The 20,977-nt window shown below is 32.6% G+C and overlaps 1 protein-coding gene across 4 annotated transcripts in view; it reads left to right on the plus strand.

Annotated features, from left to right (window-relative positions):
• UFL1 (UFM1 specific ligase 1) overlaps window positions 1–20,410 on the plus strand; it is a 154,117-nt gene extending 133,707 nt beyond the window's left edge. For 2 of the 4 annotated variants that reach the window (XM_056818607.1, XM_007484340.3), the window contains exons 9-20: window positions 2,450–2,625; window positions 4,437–4,616; window positions 7,482–7,602; window positions 8,608–8,730; window positions 10,749–10,866; window positions 16,352–16,518; window positions 16,603–16,733; window positions 16,993–17,073; window positions 17,451–17,536; window positions 18,031–18,211; window positions 18,457–18,671; window positions 19,008–20,410. In XM_056818607.1, the coding sequence (XP_056674585.1) occupies window positions 2,450–2,625; window positions 4,437–4,616; window positions 7,482–7,602; window positions 8,608–8,730; window positions 10,749–10,866; window positions 16,352–16,518; window positions 16,603–16,733; window positions 16,993–17,073; window positions 17,451–17,536; window positions 18,031–18,211; window positions 18,457–18,671; window positions 19,008–19,059 (1,631 nt within the window). In that variant the 3' untranslated portion in view covers window positions 19,060–20,410. Of the gene's footprint in view, window positions 1–2,449; window positions 2,626–4,436; window positions 4,617–7,481; window positions 7,603–8,607; window positions 8,731–10,748; window positions 10,867–16,351; window positions 16,519–16,602; window positions 16,734–16,992; window positions 17,074–17,450; window positions 17,537–18,030; window positions 18,212–18,456 lie in introns of all 4 variants that reach the window. The other 2 variants (XM_007484341.3, XM_001367616.5) reach the window with 2 other exon arrangements.
• The last annotated feature ends 567 nt before the right edge of the window (window positions 20,411–20,977 follow it).

Raw genomic sequence — 20,977 nt, forward strand, 5'->3', positions numbered from 1 at the left:
GCATTTTTATTTCTTTCTAAAGCTGGGTCACACATTTCAGCGGACTCAGTTACATAAAGAAATGAACTGAGTTGTTAGATGAACAGATTTTATTGATATCTCTTTTATTGCTGTCTCTCAGACATAATTACTTAGACTGTGTCTCATAATCACAATAAATGTACATGCTTGTCTTGATCTTAATCTCATTACTACCATGGTTCTTTATCAAAAGTTTAACATGTTAGCACAGCATTGATTTATTGATTTTTAGTTAACTACCTATTTTTTTCCTTTGAAGGTAGTAACATTAAAAACATTTTCATTTCTTCTCATTATTACAGAATTGTGTTTTCATAAATAGGTCATTTTCTGTATACTGTATAAGTCCCAGCAAATTGATCATCTCTTAACTTTTTTACATTATTGATTTTTATCACTAAAGAGAACCTTCAAAAGGTTAGCAGTAAAACTAAGATAATGCTCATTGCATTTAGCTTTTAGATAGTGCTTGATTGATTCATCTTAGAAGATTTTTGTGAGAATGTAAAGCATTTTGTAAATTTTAAGGGACTATATTGCATGATAGCTATTATTATTAAGATAAAAGAGATTCATTTAGTTTGTTATGAGCAACCAAATAAAATGAAGTTGACCATGTAACAATCAGCAAGTATTTATTATATGCTTGCTACATGACAGTTTCATTGCTAATTAGGTAGATGATCATAATTCTGTGCCATGTTTTAAAATATATGCTAACCTGTAGGTTCTTACCTGTTTTTTGTACCATGGACCTCTTCTGAGAGTTATATTTTTAAAAGCATAAAATAATATAAAGAAGACCATTTATATTGAAATATATTTTCCAGAATATTTTTAAAACAAGATCACAGACCTTATGTTAACAAACTCAGGCCTAAACTGAAGTTGACAGAGTACTCTTTAGTTTTGTTTCATAGACTTCACGTTATAGAGATTACCTATCCCTTTCTGACTCTTCTTCTGCAACTATAAATTTTAAGTTAGGATTATACTTGAGATATAATGTTGTAGGGGAAGAATAATGGATTTGGAGTCAGAGAACATGGTCTTGAGCTCAGCTTGACTGCTTTGTAGCTGTGAACATCTTTGCAAAATTTAGCCTTTCTGGACTTGAGTTTTCTCATCTATAAAATGAGAAGATTGACTTGTTCATCATGACTCCTTCTACCTCTGAATTTGTCTGGTCCTATTATTCTAGCACATGGTAGACAGTAATGAAATGTTTGTTGTATATCATGTTATTTTAACTAAGTGTTTTTGTGTATGATAATTTGTTTTTTGTGGGTACTAAGTACCCTCAGAAGTTTAGACTAAATTTTTTTCAATGTTTCTTCTCATTGTAAAATTTTATTGTTGTTCATGTTATATAGTACACATTAGGGACACGTGAAATATTTTGAAAAACTAATTACACTTCTGTAAACACTAATTCCATTTTAATTGTGTTTAGTAGGAAATATGAGATTTATTTTGATTAGTTTGAAATTACTCCTGAGTAAGAAGTCTGATTTACTTCTCTTTAGTTCTCATCTTTCTCTTTGAGTTCTGAATTAATAATGTTAAAATCATAAAACTTTAGTTTAGTGAATACTTGAATCTCACATTTTGCAAATATCAAAATTTTTTTAATGAAAAAAGTAAGATGTCCTAAGGAACCCTAAATTCTGTTATTTTTGTTATAAAAGCCCTTAAGTTGCCTAAAAATGAATTACACATCCCAGTATAATACCCATGAAGAAGGATAATCATTTTGTACATTAGTGAGGCCCAGAGAGAGAAAGAAAGTAGTTCTAGGTCACAGAGATAGTAAATACTGAGCCGGAATTTGAATTCTGGTTTTCTGAATCTTAACTGTAATTCCCTTTTCTAATTAATTTTCATAGTTTATTTGAATCTTTTCAGTGGTGTAGATAATGCCTTTTACTGGTGACATTGTAACTTCCCCATACCTTTTCTTTCTATTATCCATATTTTTCCAAAAATCTTCAATAGAATGTTCTTACCATTTGTTTGAGCCCTTTCTCTGGTTCTTCTAATATTGAGAGTACCTCTGATATTGGGAGATTTCACAGATGATAATTTTCTCGTTTTCTATTCCACTTGAGGCATTTGAGCAGTTTATAATTCCAAGAGTGATTCAGTGCCCAACAAGCTACTGAAAAGGGTCAGCATCTGAGATTTTCAATAGAATGTAAGCTCCTTGAGATGGAGGACAGTTGCACTTCTTTATTTGCATACAGGTTCTGACACATAGGTGCTTAATAACCTTTTGTTAAATGAATAGCTTAAAATACAACATGCAGAGAAAGAGGAAATTTTATATTTAGGAAGTAGTAAGAAATGTATATGTTAAACTAGAAAATTTGAGTGCTTTGACTATCCAAAGAAGATAGAACTTACACAATTTTTTGTGATGAATATCTAGAATTTGATGCTTTATCCAGACTTGGGATCCCAGATGCTGTGAGCTACATAAAGAAAAGATACAAGACAACACAGCTCTTGTTTTTGAAAGCTGCTTGTGTTGGTCAAGGAATTGTAGACCAGGTCGAAGCTTCAGTAGATGAAGCCATCAGCTCTGGTTCCTGGGTGGATATTTTGGTATGTTCTCTATTATTTACATCCAATAACAGTCTGTTATTTGTCTTTAATGTTTAGCATTTTATATACTTGATAATTTAATTCATGTAATTAAGACAATGTTTCTGGATAAGACATTTACTCTCTCAAAGTCCTAGGCATCTCTTTAAAATAAAACTAAGTCATACATAAGTTGCCAGTCTGCATCAGTGCAAGAATTGATATACTAGAGTCCCTCATACCAAAGGAATTGATGGTGTAAATGAAAGGGGAAAAGTCAAGAAGAAAAGTATACAGGGTGGGGGGGAGGGAGTAAAAACATTTTTCTTTCTTTTAGTGTTTTGAAGTATCATGTTGGGAATCTTTGATCTTTGGGTCTCTCCTTCTGCTTCAATGATTTGAAACCTAGCTTTTCTACCTTTCCCTAATCTTCCAGTGCTCTGGCCTCACTGTTTCTTCATACTTTTGGCTTTCTCACACTATCTTTATTTTCTCATTTCCTATTCCTTAATCTCTTACCATCTCTCTTCTCTTCATTTGCCAACAAACAATACTAAAATCTCTTCAAAGACTTCATTTTTTATGTCTTTCCAGCTTTTAGCTCTATTGACTATTACTACCTCTTGGATTTTCTCTCCTCCAGTGACTTTTCTGATGTACTGTTTTGGTTCTACTGTTCTGACTGTTGCTTTTCACTCTCTTTTGCTGCATCATCATTATTTTCATCCTTTCCCATTTGTTAAACCACAGGTATTCCCCAAAGCTTTTTCATGGGCCTTCTTTTCTTTCCACATTTATTTGATCTCAGCTTCCATAGGTTTATCATTGATCTCTATATTGATGTCTATATCTACCTTTCTATATCTGCATGCATACATATTCATACATGCATAGACATACACTTTTCTCTTCTTAACCCCAGGTAATCTCCTGCTATAAAAAACCATATCGATGCCCTTTCAGCATCTCAAGAAACCACCCCTTTGCCTAACTTCCATTTTGCTTTTGAAGGTAGCACTGTTTCCCTAGTCAGTTAGGCTCCTAACCTCATAATACTCTAAAGCTCTTCTCCCCTATATCTGATTAATTGCCAAACCTTATTGATTTTACTTAAACACAATTACTTTGTATGTCTCCCATACATTTTCTTCTTTACACTTAAGGCACCATGTCTTTATTTTAGATCCTCATCACTTCATGCTTGAACTACTGTAATAGCTGCCTAATTGTCAGTTCTTTCTCTAACGCATCTTCATCATAATTGTTAAAATAATTTCTGAAAAATAAGTTTGATCATTTTATTCCCTTACTTTCAACAATTTTGGAACTCTCAGGATAAAATACAAATTCATATTGAAGCACTCCACACTTCGACTCTGATGTTATCTTTCTAGACTTATTTTGCATTTCTTTTTTTCATGCACTTTATTTTCTGGGCCATTTGGCCAACTGGTTTTTCCCTAAATTCAAATGCCTGCTCTGTCTTTATACTTTTGTATATAAAATGTATCTCCTATCCCTCGAATGTTCTCTCTTCTGAATTCTCTAGCTTCTTTAAGATAGTGCTCTCTTCCCAATTAAAAACCTTCCTTGATTTGTATGATTGAGTTATTAGTATCTTTTACTTTGTGAAATAATTTTATATTTACTTATATGTTTATAGCTATTGTACCAGCCAATGTACAATTAGTAAGCTCCTTGGGGACTTTTTTTGCTTTTTTTTTCTTTCTCCCCTCACCTAGTACAATAGTTTGTATGTAGTAAGTGATTAATAAATTCTTTCATTGTGAACCTATATGTAACTTTTATTTTTTTAATTTTTGTTATTTTAGCCACTACTGCCTAGTTCTTTATCAGTAGAAGACGCTGGAATGTTGCTTCAGCAAGTGATGAGAACATTTAGCAAACACCCATCAGCCATGGTCTTTAATGATACTGTTGTAGTTAGTGAAAAGTTTATAAATAACTGTACAGAATTGTTCAGTGGATTGATGCACCTGAAAGCTGAAAAGGTATGCCTATTTCTCTGTCATACACCAAACATTGAAATATTTTAAACATTTGATTTTCTTTTTTTTTTTTGAAAGAGAGAACTATCGATGTAGCGAAAGAGATGAATATTATAGTACTTTCTTTCTTTTTTTTTTAAACCCTTACCTTCCGTCTTGGAGTCAATACTGTGTATTGGCTCCAAGGCAGAAGAGTGGTAAGGGCTAGGCAATGGGGGTCAAATGACTTGCCCAGGGTCACACAGCTAGGAAGTGTCTGAGGCCAGATTTGAACCTAGGACTTCCCATCTCTAGGCCTGGTTCTCAATCCACTGAGCTACCCAGCTGCCCCCTATTATAGTACTTTCATGAATCAGTTTTATATTTAAATGTACTGTCTCTTTATTTTCTTCCTTTGGGCTTTGCCTCTAAACCTGTTTCTCTTTGACTACCCCCTGCTTCATGGTGTTTGACTGTGTAGAAAATCATAGTCTTCCAAATTGATACCCCTTAAGGTACAGATATAAATTAAAAAAACTTTAAATGCACAAAAGCTATCCTTTGTTTTTAAAGCAATTTGAATTTGAAGAAGAATTTCCATTTTGATACATAATTTCTCTGCAGCATATTTTCTGCATTCTATGTACACATGAATATTTTATGTAGCAGTCTTATTAGTTGAATTAAGTATGGGGAAGGCAATTCTAAATAATTGAGAAGACAGAATTATGAAAGTATCTTTTAAAAAAGCTCCTCATGGTTTACTGTCTTTTGCTTCTTTTTTTTTTATCCCCACTGCTTAGTAAAGTTTACAGCACATATTAGGCACTTCATAAATGTTTGTGGTTTTTTGCTATTATCAAGTCTTGTTATTATCTATTGTTATCAATAACATACTGGGGGAAAAATACTGGACTAGGAATGAAAAGCATGGTCTCACATCCTATTCCTGGTATTCAGCATGTAATTATGAGCAAGTTGTTTAACTGCTTTGTGCCTCAGTTTCTTTATCTATAAGGTGGTTGTAGTAACATCTGAAATATCTGCCTCACAGTATTGTATAAATCAAATTATAAACATGCACACACATATTTTCATAAACGATACCTAAAGTACTTTAATAAATTACATACATCTGTTTATTATTATTGTAATTGAAATACTGTTGTCATTTTTTTCCAAGTACATACCATCTAGACTTGGATTATTAAATTGGGAATAAGATTTGTGATTTCATTGTTATAGCAGACTTTCAAATGATGAAACTTTCTTTGCTATTTTAGGTTTGCAAATTTGACAACTTAAACTTGGAAATTTTTAATTTTTATGTTTTTAATCAGGAGGCCTCGGTAATGTCTACTAGTAAAAATTTGACAGCATTCAATGTAGTGAATGCCTTAAAGTTTGTTTTCTTCAGAAGAATAAATATCCATATTCTCTTAGGTACCATAAATGAAACAGGATTTTTTAAAGTTATTGTTTTAGTTATTAGGTAAAATTATATTAAGACATACATGCTTATTCGTGTTATAAATAGATAATACATGATCCATTATGTAAAGATTATGAATGGATTACTTGGGGATATCTATAACTAGTGTGTCCATACTACAGTATTTTCTCTAGGAAGTGTACATGAAAATAATTCTATTTTTGGCCCAGGATTATGAATTTTATTAAAGCACTAGCATAGATGCCACAAAGATCATGTAAATCCTGGGAAATTCTGAACTAAATTCTCCTAATAGTGATACTGTCTTTTAGGGCACTTTTCAATTTTTGTTTGTTTTTGTGAATTTAACATTTCTTCTTAGAAAGTTGGAGCATCACCATCTTTTTTATTGATATTACATTAAGATAATAGTTCTGTACATTTAATTTAACCATTGACTTTTCTAGTGATAAGATTAGAAAAATAACAGATACTGTTCATACTTATTTGCTATTAATATTTCACACTTGTCTTTAGAAGAGCATTAAGGAATGAAAAGCAAATGAATGAGACACATATTCTTTGTAGAAAATTTGGCCGTTTTATTTTTGTTAATATAAAGGGGAGACAATTCTTGGAACTTGGATGAATTCTTTCTAATATACTTTTAACAACTCTTAATAACCAAAAAAATGGTTCTAGAAGTCAACAAAAGATGGAGCTAATATGAAGGCTTCCAGTTCACATATTTTTATGGTTATTTGGAGTCAACTTTGGAAACCTCAAATATTCAAAATATTCAGGGGGCAGCTGGGTAGCTGTTGAGAGCCAGGCCTAGAGATGGGAGGTCCTAGGTTCAAATCTGGCCTCAGACACTTCCCAGCTGTGTGACCCTGGGCAAGTCACTTGACCCCCATTGCCTAGCCCTTACCACTCTTCTGCCTTGGAGCCAATACACAGTATTAACTCCAAGATGGAAGGTAAGGGTTTGAAAAAAAAAATTGGTGAACTCGGAAACAAGTGAAAAAGAATGCTTTGATGTGAATAAGTGACCTTTCAAACACTGGTGAAAATAGTTGGGGAACTCCCAAATTCCTCTTAATTTAACATGGTTGTTTCACATATTGTATGTTGATGACAAGAAAAGTGAGTAAGCTAAAAAGTCAAGAAAAGTTGGAAAGTTGAAAACAGCAATCAAAAAAAGTAAAAAAGATACAGAGAGGGATAAAATGATAGTAGACATTAGAAGCAGTGGCGGGGATATCCAATAGCAAAGAACTCTGAGAAGAAAGTTAGGTCACACCTGTAGATCAGAATAATTCCCCATTTCTTCAGACATTGGAAAATATGTCTCAAATTAATAAGTAAGACCTAAGTGTGTTAGCAAAGATCATTTAGTTTTGTAATATGTGGCATGCATATATTGATGTACTGAAGGTAAGCTCATTTCCCTCCAGGAAATGAAGAATAATCCTGTTCATTTAATCACTGAAGAAGATTTGAAACAGTCTCCTTTCCTAGAAAGTGTCAGTTCAAGTAAAAAAGATAAAAAAGATGAACGACGAAGAAAAGCAACAGGTAACCTGATAGTGTTGACAGCTCATAATGGTGTTTTTAGTCCATTTCTTTTCATTTTACATAACCTACTTTGTAAAGGCTGAGCTTGCTTATAATACCCTCTGGAAGCTAGAAAATTTCTGCTTCTTAATTTTTAATTTTGACTATCAACATTGAGTACTGATACATTTTACACTTAATTTTTCAAGTTATTTAATGCTCTGAAAATACCAGTCATGTTAACATGGAAACTGAGACACTTATTTTGAGATCTAAAAACTCATTTTTCTCGGATATGGTTTGATAAATCAGTTTGAAATGATCTTGTCCAACAGCATGACTTAAATTTTTAATGCTAATGTGTAAATATCTTCTATTAATTTTAAAGTACCTCTTATTTGAAAACCCATTGGTTTCCCATAAAAAAAGAGGGTTTCTTTTAAAAAATATTTTTGCTTTAAAATTAATGGCATTTGTCTTTTGTTGGTAAATGCTGTTATTTATCATTGGAAAATAACAGACCTATAAATATTTTCTTAATAGCTAAAAAGAAAATATTCAACACTTTTATATGTAGCCATAAGTTAGAACAATCAGAAATGCAGGACATTCACAGTTATGATATTCAGACATAAGCATGTGTAAAAAGCTTTTTTTAAAAAAAGGCTTTGCCATTCAACTTATATTTTTGTTTTGTTCTGCCTACTACATTGGAATTATGCCCCATCAGCAAAATTACACCAAGGATATGCTACTCACAGTTATTTTTTGTAAGAAATCCTTTTTCTCTTAAACATATAACAAATACCCTACCTCTGGTTGACAGGCAACATATTTATAATTTTATTAAGAAAATCCCAAACAGTTTTTTTCCTCCAAACAGTTTTAAGAAGGCAAAGAAAACAAATAAATAAAAGTTAATTTTAATTCTGTCTGGCATAAATTTGGACTATGTAACAATGTATTATTTTTTCCTCAATAAGGTACTTTGATTGGGCTGTACTAAATAATGTCATTTTCCACCAGAGGGCAGTGGAAGTGTTCGAGGAAGTGGTGTTGGAAATGCCAGAGAGTTCAAAATTAAAAAGACTAAGAAGAAAGGAAGAAAAGATGATGATAGTGATGATGAGACTCAGTCATCAAACACTGGTTTGTGGTTTATTTTAGTTGGCATTTTAATTTTATTAAGTATTCTGACCTATAGGTTTTTCTTGAGTATATGCTTAATCGGTATATTTAAGTGTGACAATTAGATATGTATTTAGTTTTATGGACTGGTTCTTGATTTGGATTTCTACAAAAGAACTATTTTGAAATTTGATTTTACATAAGAATTTTCTGCTTTTGAGTTTAAGCTAATATTAAGTTAATCAAGCTGCTGAAACTTGGTGATGTCCTTAATAGAAGAAAGTGGAAGATAATTATTTTAATTTGGATTTCAACTGAATGCCATGTAGTGTCAAGTGTTATTGTGTCATAGTGGACTGATCAGACTGATGAGTCTTGCAGAGATAGTGTGACAAACAATAACAAATACACATAAAATCATATCCACTTTGGATTTGCTGTAGCCTTTTAGCACCCTGATAGTAGCTTTAATATATTATACACTCTCTTATTGGTGTAGGTAAAAATACTTTTGAAGATTTTTTTGTTTCACCAACAAAAATTTAGACTCTTAGTAAATGGTGGAAACCTATGTCAGTCATAAAAATTATTTCCCTTTTTCACTAGTTAACAGTATTGGTCCCTTACCTAAATTGATGTTGTAGGAAAAGTGGAATAATTAAGACTGTCTCCTAAATTAATCAAGTCAATAAGCATTGAGTATCCACTGTGGCCAATATACTATAGCTACTCAGACAAAAATGAAATTAGCCCTCTCTTCACAAGAGCTTCATTTTGCACAGGGGAGACAACATATACAAGATGTTTGGGGGAAAGGGGTTTCACTAGCCTCTGGAAAGATCAGAAAGTTCCTTATATAAGAGGCAGTGTTTAAGCTGAGTTTTTAGAGGAAATCAGACAAGGTTGTATTGATGTGATTCAGCATTATCTTTCAAGAGGACTAAGATAGAAAAGGTTAAGTAGCTCCTTTTTCAACTTGCTTAACATAATATTGAGGAAAAGAATACTATTTTGAGGAAATATAAGCTTTTTAATGAAATAAAAATTTACTATTACTGGCTAGGACCTGGTCTTGTCATTACATTTAATCATTATAAAGAACTCCATCCAAGGAGAAAGCTTCCTTTCGGTTACTGTTAAGGGACTATCCCAGGATCACATAGCCAGTATATGTCAGAGAAGTTTAGCTAATTTACCATTATGCTATCTTGCCTCTCTTCTTTAGTACCTTAAAATAATAATCTATCTAGTAAGATTCAGCTTTGTGACAAGCATTTGAGAAAGAGAGAAATAGTAGAACTTAAATTTTTAGAAAAGACTTTAGATTATATAGTTCTAACATTTTTAGTAAAATGTGAATGGTTTTACACATCAAAATATGTTGTCATTTTAGCCATTTAGAAGGTACATGCGCATAGCTATTTTATAAATATTTGCTATTATTACAGAGATTAAAGAGCTTACTTATTTCTGTTTGTTCTTAAATAACTCAAATTGTACACATTTTTTTCCCTAAGTAATATGAGAGCCAGAGTAACATAATGGATGTGTCTAAAGGGGCATTAGGATGACTTTGTGCTAAGGTTCACATCTCACACATATTGAACATGAGTTCCTGAAAAAATTACTTAACCTTTCAGCATTTGAGAGAATTCTATAAGACCATAAATTGTGGAAGGCATTAGAATTTGCCCCCTCCCAGTAATTCAAAACACTTAAGAAATTTCATAACCAGACAAAATAGAAAAATATAGATAGTTCTACTCTCACATTTGTTTAGAGAGAAAGCTATAAACATGATATTCCCACTGTCTTAGTGGCTGTCTTGTCATTAGTTTGTAGAAGAAAATTTTAGAAGAGTTAAATGATTTTTAATATCTATTTTTTTCATTAGTGATAGGAATTTGCCATTGACTATTAGTAAATTTTGTTGACATAAGATTTTGTATTGCTGTCTTTGTTCAGGGCAGATAAAGTGAATCTTCATCTTTTATTGGGTTATAGTGTTAATGTTTAAAAACTGTTAATGTCTGATATAGGTAGGAAAAAGTCTGAGATCACATTCATGTCAGTGGAAGAAATTGAAGATGTTTTAAAGAAACACATACAAGATGGGCCTGAAGAATTTGTTACAGAACTTGCTGAACATTTAACAAGGCAAGTATAGAAATATATTTTGGACTCTTGATTTTTAGCTACCAGAAGTAACATTCCTTACTTAATGATAGAAACTTACTGATTGTTATTATTAGGAAAAAGACTTTAATCAAAAGTTTTGGAAATTAGAGCTCAGAATTCAAAATATGAATAATTTTCCAAGTTTTGTTTTTCTACTAATTCAGTGGATTTCTTTTCTCTTATATTCTGGTACTTCAGTGGATCCATAGAATCACAGATTTTTAGAGGTGAAAGGGATCTTTTAGATCATTTTGGCTAACTCATACCTAAAAAAAAAGAATCATTACCACAGAGGAAACAAGTTGACACCCAGTTCCACCTTAAAGAGTGCTAATAGGCCTTCCTTAAACAGACCATTCCACTTTTGGGTGACTCTTAATTATTAGAATGTTTTTCCTTACCTCAGACCTACATTTGCCCATTTCTACATTATACTTATTTGTACTTATGTTCTTTGTACATGATACTTATTGCTCTTAATTACATCCTTTTAGACCAGATTAAGTTTCATCTTTCCTTTATGTGATAGCTTGCAAGCTTTTCCCTTGGATTTTCTCTAGTCTAAGCATTCTCATTTTTTTTACTTGAACCTCATCTAACCTGAACTCAAAGCCTTTACCATTCTAGTTACCCTTCAGTTCATGCGTGTCCTTTCTAAATTCTTGCACTCAGAACTAAATACACCTTTCCAGTTGTAGTCTGGTTAGGACAAATTATAATGTGGCTGGTATTTTGTTTCTGTAAACAGCCAGATCTCTTGGTGCAGCCCAGGATAATATTGAGCCTTGTTGGCTACCATATAAGTCCATCAATAAATATTAAGTGCCTACTATGTGCTAAGAACTATGTTAAATTTTAGGGATACAAGAAGAAGCAAAAGACAGTCCTTGCCCTCAAAAAACTTAAAGCTTAAAGAGGGAAACAACGTGTAAGCTATATATGGGACAAATAGGAAATAATTAACAGGAGAAGGCTTTGGGGAAGACTTCCTATAGATATAAGTGGGATATTAGTCAGAACTTGACTTATAGTGAATTTCCAGTCCACTGAATCCTCAGCATTTGTTTTCAAACAGTCTAATCATGTTTCCCCTATCTTGTTCTTGTGAATTTGCTTTTTTTTTTTTTGAGCTCAGGTATAAAATTTCACATTTAGTTTTGTTAAATTTCATTATATCAGATTCAGCCTGACATTCAAGCTTATCAATATCTTTTGGATATTGACTTAGTCATCTTCAAATGTTAAGTATCACTTTCAACTTTGTGTCATCTGATAATACCTTTTATCCAAGTCATTGATCAAAATGTTAACCCAACAATGAACAAATGACAGGTCCCCCCGGAATAACACTGGATACCTATGTTGACATTAAACCAGTAATAATTATTTTTTGATCATGACCATTCAATCATTTCGGCCCATTTCATTTATTAATGCTTAATTTATGAATGGGCACATATCCATTTCTTTGCTAAAGGATAATATGAACTATTTTATTAAACACTGCTAAAATCCAATTCATACTGTCTTTTTGTGATCACTGATTTCTTTTCTAAATGTTTACTATAATTTAATAAATGGAAAATAGAATTTTACCAAGAATAAAAGCCAAGCTCAAAGCCCTGTAGACTATATTTTCCTCCCTTAAAAAACAAAAGTAAACAAAAGAAACCACAATTTGATTTTACCCTGTCCCCTCTTGTTTTTTTCAGTTCTCTGCAGTTTCTCAGATATTAACTGTCCTTAAGAGGCTTAGCAGAGATGTCCATCCTTTCTCAGCCCCAGGATGCAGTTTATTTTGGCTTATGTGCTCTTAACTATCTTCTTATTAATTCTCCTAGACATTCTTGTTCCGAGTTTTCTAATCCAAAATCCATTCTCCTTGGCAGTGAAAGCAGAAACAAAGTAAGAATTGAACAGCTCGACCTCATTGATATCATCCTTCAGGAGTGATTCTGTCCTGCCTTTAACCTTTATTTAATACAACTTTAAACTTCCAGAACTAAACAATAGAGATTTCCTTAAACAGCATAGAAAGGCCACAACATTTAGATCAGGTGAGATGCAGCTCATTCCCACATGACAGTGTATCTGCTTAGTAGAGCAGGATGTAGGGGTTCATGGAGTCATCTGCCAAATCAGAAGAGTATAGATGTGCATCTTTTGATGACCAGAACCTCCATCTTCATGACCTGAGGCCACATTAACTTTCTGGCTTAAGCTTTACGCTTACCTTTTTGATAAAGAACTAGCCTGAGTAGATACTTATTCTTTCATAATGTGACAGACAATTCCTATTTCTCCTCCTCATTTGAATCATCCTCTTGTGTGATCAGATTTTCATTTGTAGTAAACAATCTTTCCTAGGCTGAATTTCTCTGTAGAATTTTTTTTCTATAGAATCTTAATCAGAAAAATATCTGTTCCTTCTCTGAACTCTTTGAAATCTGTTCTCCCCAGTTAGAGGGTACATGCCATACTACTGCCAGTTTTCTTCTTTATTAAACCCTAGGAAAAAAATAATTTTCTTCAAAGTTTCCATAATTACTACTCCATCAACCAATTTCTCTCTGTTAGTAAGATGCAGATCCAGAATAGAATTTGCCTTTTTTTGGTTCTGCCCCTTTTGAAAGGATACACTTATTAAGGCAAGTCAAGGATTTTTAAAATTCTGTTTTTGACAGAGAACTTTAATAGCTATCTGAATGATTCAAGTTCCCTATTCCCCAATATGTTATTTCTCTCTGACAAATATAGTAGCATTTAATTTGTTTCCTGAAATCTCATCTCTTCTTTATGTCCAAGTGACCTCTACTATTCTCTAATGGGAAAAAAAAAATCACTTGTTTCTTCCTGTTGATTCTTTCCAGTGTTTCTAATGTTACCCTCTCTACCCTAAACCTATCTTTTAGAAAAAATTAGATACATATTCAGTGTTCAATTTATGACTCTCATCCCACTAGATTTAAATGATACCTGTGAAGTCCAGTCCTCCTTGACATTCAGAAGACCTCTAGTCATATTTTTATCTCTTGGGGTTTTGTTTTGTTTTATTTTTTAATAACTCCTAACTTTGATTTTTCCTTTTGGACATTTCAACTATTATTCTTTTTATTTCATTTTGGTGACTCTGTAGTAGCTAGCCCAGTAGATCTCTCCTATTCTTTTCAGTTGGATATACTTTACTAGATTTGCAAGACAGCAGGCAAATAAATACATTACTAATATTTTTGTTAGGTTTATGTTCTTCCTGGCCAAGGAATTATTAATCCTATATTTTAAGCCATGATTCAGAAATCCAACTTTCATTCCCTAAAATCATCATATTGGTCTTCTGTTCACTATTTCAAATCCACTTTCGTCTCCTGAATATCTTCCTTTAATGGGAAGCAGTGATTACATTATCACTTGTGACCCTGTGATCTTCAGTTTCTTGCTCAAGACTTCTTGACTTTCTAGGTTCCTTCTTTTTTTTCTTTTTTTTCACATTATTTTATTTGGTCATTTCCAAACATTCATTGGAAACAAAGATCATTTTCTTTTCTCCCCTCCTTCCCCTCCCACCACCTCTTCCATAGCGATTTCACTGGGTATCACATATGTTCTTGATTCGAACCCATTTCCATGTTGTTGGTATCTGCATTAGAGTGTTCATTTAGAGTCTCTCCTCAGTCATATCCCCTCCACCCCTGCAGTCAAGCAGTTGCTTTTCATCAGTGTTTTTACTCCCACAGTTTATTCTCTGCTTGTGGATAGTGTTTTTTAGATCCCTGCAGATTGTTCAGGGACATTGCATTGCCACTAATGGAGAAGTCCATCACCTTCGATTGTACCACAATGTATCAGTCTCTGTGTACAGTGTTTTCCTGGTTCTGCTCCTTTCGCTCTGCATCACTTCCTGGAAGTCGTTCCAGTCTCCATGGAATTCCTCCAGTTCATTATTCCTTTTAACACAATAGTATTCCATCACCAACATATACTACAATTTGTTCAGCCATTCCCCAATTGAAGGGCATCCCCTCGTTTTCAAATTTTCTAGGTTCCTTTTTGCAATATTATTATGCCCACCAGAATCATCAAAGGTAGGCAATGATGATTAGCATTTTAAATTCATCTTGGGAGTTTCTCAGTTATGTCTTGGATACCTGCCCTGAGAAGACAACATACATTTTTTTATTATCAGGTTGACTGTTTCTGCCCCATTACTTCTGACTTGGAGGTTATCAACAAAAACTAATCTTTTTTACCCTCTACCTCTTAATTAATGATCTCTTTCCTATAAGCATTTATGAATCTACTGGATATTGCTTGGAGTCTATCTCAGAGAGCGAGCTCCTCAGATATATTCAAAGGAGGGAAGAACCTCACTTTATTTTAATTTTTAAAGATCCAAGTGGACAAGGATCCTTGTTCTCATCCTTCTGTGTGATATTCTTCTACTCTCCTACCTCCTGACATAGGCCATGTTTCTCCCCTTTTTCTACTTTATTTCCTTGAATTTTGAAGTCTCTTCAGTCTTTTGAAAAAATTATATGTGATAATGTGGAAGGTAAAGAAGCATTTTTTCAGATCCTTTTCTCTCCTCTTCTAGAAGGGAAATGAGCCTACATTTTGAATATAGATGGCAGGCACATAGCTGTGACAAGTATAAAACCACACACTTGGTGCAAGTCATTGCAGATTTCTTCCTGCTTTCACTCTGGTTGATATACTATGTTTTTCTTCTTCACACCTCTTTTGAATATTTATGGCTTGCCTCCCAGGCTCCTTAATCACCTCTTAAGGACCTGATTTCCTTATTCACTTCTTTTTCCATCACTCACCAATGTTTTATTTTGTCTTTTCTAATGTTTATTTAATTCTTCTAACTTACCTTTCCTACCATCTCCTTGGAGCAGCTAGATGGCACAGTGAATAGTGCAGGCCTGGAGTCAGGAAGACCAGAGTTCAAGTTTGTCCTCAGGCACTTTCCAGGTATATCATCCTGGGCAAGTCATTTCACTCTTTCCCTCTGTTTCCTTATCTTTAAAATAAACTGGAGAAGGAAATGGCAATATCTAATATCTCTGTAGTATCTTTTCCAAGAAAACCCCAAATGAGATCAGGAAGAGTTAGACACTACTGAGATGACTAAAAAATAATAATCATCTCCTTGATTTTTTTATGTCCTTTTTCTTCAATCCTGTTCTTGTTTTAGCTTGAATCCTTCTTTAGACTGAGTCTGTTCCCCTTTTAACCTTTTTCCTTCTTCTTCTTGTTTACTCAGAGTACTTCTTTCAGCAATTCAGGTCACAACCCATCCATGTCTTCTTGCCTCTTCTCTGTAATGTCCTTCCTTGCTTTTTCTTGACATTACATGAATACCACTGGAGCACTCAGGCTGAATTATTTTTCTTAATAACTTATCTGAGTAAATTCAACAACATTTAATTGTGCTAGGTAAATATATTTTTCTTATTCATAGATACCTCAATAGAAGTTATCTGGAAGTGGTACGTTCAGTCTTTATGTCTTCAACTTCTTCTGCATCTGGAGCTAGTAGAAAACGCACCATCAAAGATTTACAAGATGAGGTGTCAAATCTATACAACAATATTAGATTATTTGAAAAAGGAACAAAGTTTTTTACAGGTACATTTAATTCAAGTGATGTATTTAATTTAATTCTCATTATTTCTTTTAGAAGTTATGTTCCATAAATATCATGTTTTACAGATGATGCCCAAACCAACCTTGCCAAGCACTTGTTGAAGACTGTTTGTACAGATATCACTAATCTTATTTTCAACTTCTTAGCTGCTGATTTAATGATGGCAGTAGAAGATCCTACTACCCTAACAAGTGAGGTATAAGAGTCTTTCTATTATCTTGATGATTTTTAATTTTTAACTGGAGTTTTATTTTATCATATTTGGAATTAGGCCTTATAAAAGAGATGTAGTATTTTATGAAATTACTGGGGGGGGCAATATATGTTGATTTTTTTACAGTAACCAAAAATTACTTTCATGCTTCTTCCATCTATTAGAATAATAACTATGAAGTTGGGGTTACATTTTTTTCATCTTTAAAGCATATCCTAACCTCCTGTTGTTTTCCCTCTAGATAAGAAAAAAGATTTTAGGTAAACTGTCAGAAGAAACTAAAGGTCCTCTCACAAAGCTTCATAACTCTCTGAATGAAAAAGTAAGTGAAGTTTGAAGCTATTCGTATTCTAGAACTCATAAACGTTTGTCAAGGATATTAAAGGGTAATTGTGTTTTATAAATGTTTAGTTAATAATATTCTACATAACCACAAGCCAAACTGCTTTAAGAAATTAAAATAGTTTCTGGCATTTAGCAACTTAAAGGAGACATGGAGATGGATACAGTGATATGTTTTAAATGTAAACACAACAAATATTTGATCTAGCCAAAAGTTAAGTCCAGTTTTTTAAAAGAATAATAAATTAAGCTTTTCAACTTTTTTTTTGTTATTTTCTTGAACTCTTGTTTTTATGTATTTATTTCTTTAATAATGTGTACATAGAATAATATGTGGTACTGTGTGCCTTTCTTTAGAGCTTAGAAGACTTTCTTTCTTTTTTGGACTCTGCAGCTGATGCTTGTGATATTATGGTGAAGAAGGGAGACAAAAAAAAAGAAAGGTAACACCTAACTCATTTATTGTTAACATTTCTCTTACTGTGCATCTTCTGATGAGAATTATTTGACCTGAGAAAGAGTCTGACTTGCTCTTAATTAACTTGGTCCTCATCACATTTAAAGCGTAATATTCTTATGATACTCCTGTGCTATCACATTTAAAGTGTAATATTCTTATGATACTCCTGTGCTATTCACTCAGTTAAATGCAATAATCACTAGTTGATAAAGCCCAGAAATCTTTTTGACATGATCTACAGTTTTCTTTATTTAGATTGGTTTTAGTTTTTAGTATCTTAGTCTCTTTATGCATGCAAGATTTTTTTCCTCCAGAATGAAGTGTTAAAAAGGAGTATGCTGGTTAGGTAACTAAAGGACCAGAAATTAAAGCTAGCATTTTATTTGGGAAGCAATAAAAACTTAGTGCAAGCAAATAGAGCTTTATTTTATATATGATAATGATATGGTAGAATAACTATTATTTTTCTTCCTCTAGACAAGTATTGTTCCAACACAGACAAGCACTAATTGAACAGCTGAAAGTTACAGAAGACCCAGCTCTTATCCTTCACCTTACATCAGTTCTGTTGTTTCAGTTCTCAACTCATTGTATGCTTCATGCACCTGGGCGATGTGTACCACAAATCATTGCTTTCCTAAGCAATAAAATGCCAGAGGTAGATATTCATTTTAGGGTATTTGAAATTTTATCTTATAGTTTTTAGATCTGAACTTTTTGATTAGATGATGGTTATTTGTCCTATATATCAAACATATATATCATTAACATATCTTTCCCCATTTCAACATTTCTGAGAATATCTTTAGTGACTACAGATTCATTTTAAAAACAGAATTTAGCTGGCTGTCTCTTTTTCTCTGAATCCCTTTTGTTAACTTCCCTTTCTTTCCCCCACTTCAGGATCAGCATTCTCTTCTGGTCAGATACCAAGGCCTAGTCGTGAAGCAGCTGGTTAATCAAAATAAGAAAACGGGGCAAGGAGATGACCAATTGATTAACCAAGTAGGCAAAGAGCATGAAGATGCTAATAATGCCATTCGAAAGGAACTTCAGGAAATTTCTACATCTATCAAGGACCTTGTCCTCAAATCCAGAAAATCTTCTGTAACAGAGGAGTAATGATTTTAATTTAATTTGAAGTTTTTCATGTAGTCAGAATTATTTTTTTAAAAGAAATGATTATAAAACACTTGTCAGTTGAGTGTTTTAGCAATGCCTTTTACAACCACTTCTTTTTTGAGAAGCTGTGTGAAATCTCTTGTACCAGCAAGTATATAGTCTATTTTTATCCCAGTCTCCTCCTGGTTATGAGATGTCCCTGTTTTTGAAATACATTATCCAAATTTCTCTTTTAACATTATAGCTAGAAGTTATGATTTGCAAGTTTATCAGTGTCTTTTCAAATTCTGACTGAATAATCTCTTTTCTTATGTCTTTTGTTTCTTGTAAAGCCATAATGCTAGATTACAAGTGACATTTGCAGTTTCCAGTCATTGTAAGTAGTATATGCAAATTTAAAATGTGTCCTTTTAATGCTAGGGATTTCTTTTGGGGGTGGGGGGGGTTAACTTCTTGGTGTTAACAATGAGGATTTTCTGTTATCATTATTATTATTATTATTATTATTGTTGTTGTTGTTGTTGTTTGATTTACAATTGATAACATCTCAGACTCAAAAGCCAAAACTACTAAATTTTGATTGCGTTTTTAGACCAATATCTTTGTTTAACAATTGCAGGATCTTATGTCTCTTCCATGAATGAAAATTTGAGTAAATGCAGGAGTAGTAAAGGTGTCCTTGTACTGCTTGCTGTGTTCTGTCCTCAAAGACAAGCTGCTGCCTACAGGGTGGAGTGGAGTAGAGAGAGCAGGGAGGAGTAAGAAGCCGAGTCAATGTTGGTAGATCCTGGTTACCAGTCTCATTTGTTCATAATATAGTCTTGGTGTCATTAAACTATTATTTATCAAATCAGCAATAATTTGTAAAAAAAAAATTGGTACAGTTTGTAGCCACAAATGTCATATTAAATTCTTAGAAGTATAAATTTGCTTACATTAATGTTTATTTTGAAATCTAATGGTTGTGTGAATCATTCAAATCAACCCCATAGTTTGCTGGACAGCTATGTTCTTGAGAGGGATTAATATTTACATATATTTTCTCAATAGAATTTAATCATTTTGACTACTTTATAGGACTTAATGGTAAAACTAAATCACATACCATAGTTACTTAGCATTTTCCAATCAGCCTGATTTCATCTCTTAAAAAATGTTATGAAAACAATAACTAGACTTTCTCTTACTCCATCTTAATCCAATTATTAGTAAGGTAAAAAGCAGTTGGTACAGTTACTGACAGAGCCTACAAACTTATAATCTATTGATAATATTGACTAGAAACTATAATTCAAAGTAAGGGATATCTTCATATAGCCAATAGAAAAATACCAACTCCTTTGTGCTCACAAATATTACATATTTGTTTACATTTTGGTTTATTCAGCATCAAAAAGAACTTCATTTTAAGTTAAAACGTTAAGTTTTTAAATGGGCACTAAAAATAATCTTTCCAGGTGAGCATATGAAGTACATCTGTGAGTGTCAAGTGATGAGATTATTGTCTTTGACACAGTAAAAGACTTAGAAGCAAAAGAAAGAACAGGATTTTTACTACCTAAACTTTATTCATTTCAAACTGTGATCCCAGCTTGGCATCAGAATAGTTTTGATTTTCCCCACAATAAACAAAAATGTCATTTTTGTTACATTGATCTGGTTTTTGTAAATAAAATCTGACATTATGTATTCAGATATAAAATATTTTAATAAAATTGAAAGGATAAGTGTTTAATTTGTCTCTTGTTATGAACTGGGAATTTATGACCTTTCAGTTCTTAAACTATAATTTGTTTGGTTCTGTTTTATTTTGCTTTTTAGTATTTTAATTCTTTTACTTAGCACTGCCTGAATGATTATGAGTTTATTATTTATACATAATACATTAGAGTTTTTAAATTATATTTCCACTTTGAAAATTATTAAATATTTTTAAAGAGTTAAATAGGAAACTGATATTTTATCAATGGTAGCTATTTTATGAACATTCTTCAAGTCAAAATAGTTCTTTTCAGCTGTGTAGGCCACATCCAAATAACTGGGACCCAGAATGCATTTCATATGATTGTTGCTACCTTTTAATATGTCATAGCTTAACTGAAAAAGACCTGTGAAATGCCTATTGCAGTTTTTCTTCATTTAATTTTGATCCATTTGCTTTAATTTTTTTAAAAATATATTTTATTTGATCATTTCCAAGCATTGTTCGTTAAAGACATAGATCATTTTCTTTTCCTCCCCCCCACCCCCCATAGCCGACACGTAAGTCCACTGGGCATTAGATGTTTTCTTGATTTGAACC

Source organism: Monodelphis domestica, chromosome 2 (genome assembly GCF_027887165.1).
Source record: "Monodelphis domestica isolate mMonDom1 chromosome 2, mMonDom1.pri, whole genome shotgun sequence".
Taxonomy (NCBI): Eukaryota; Metazoa; Chordata; class Mammalia; order Didelphimorphia; family Didelphidae; genus Monodelphis; species Monodelphis domestica.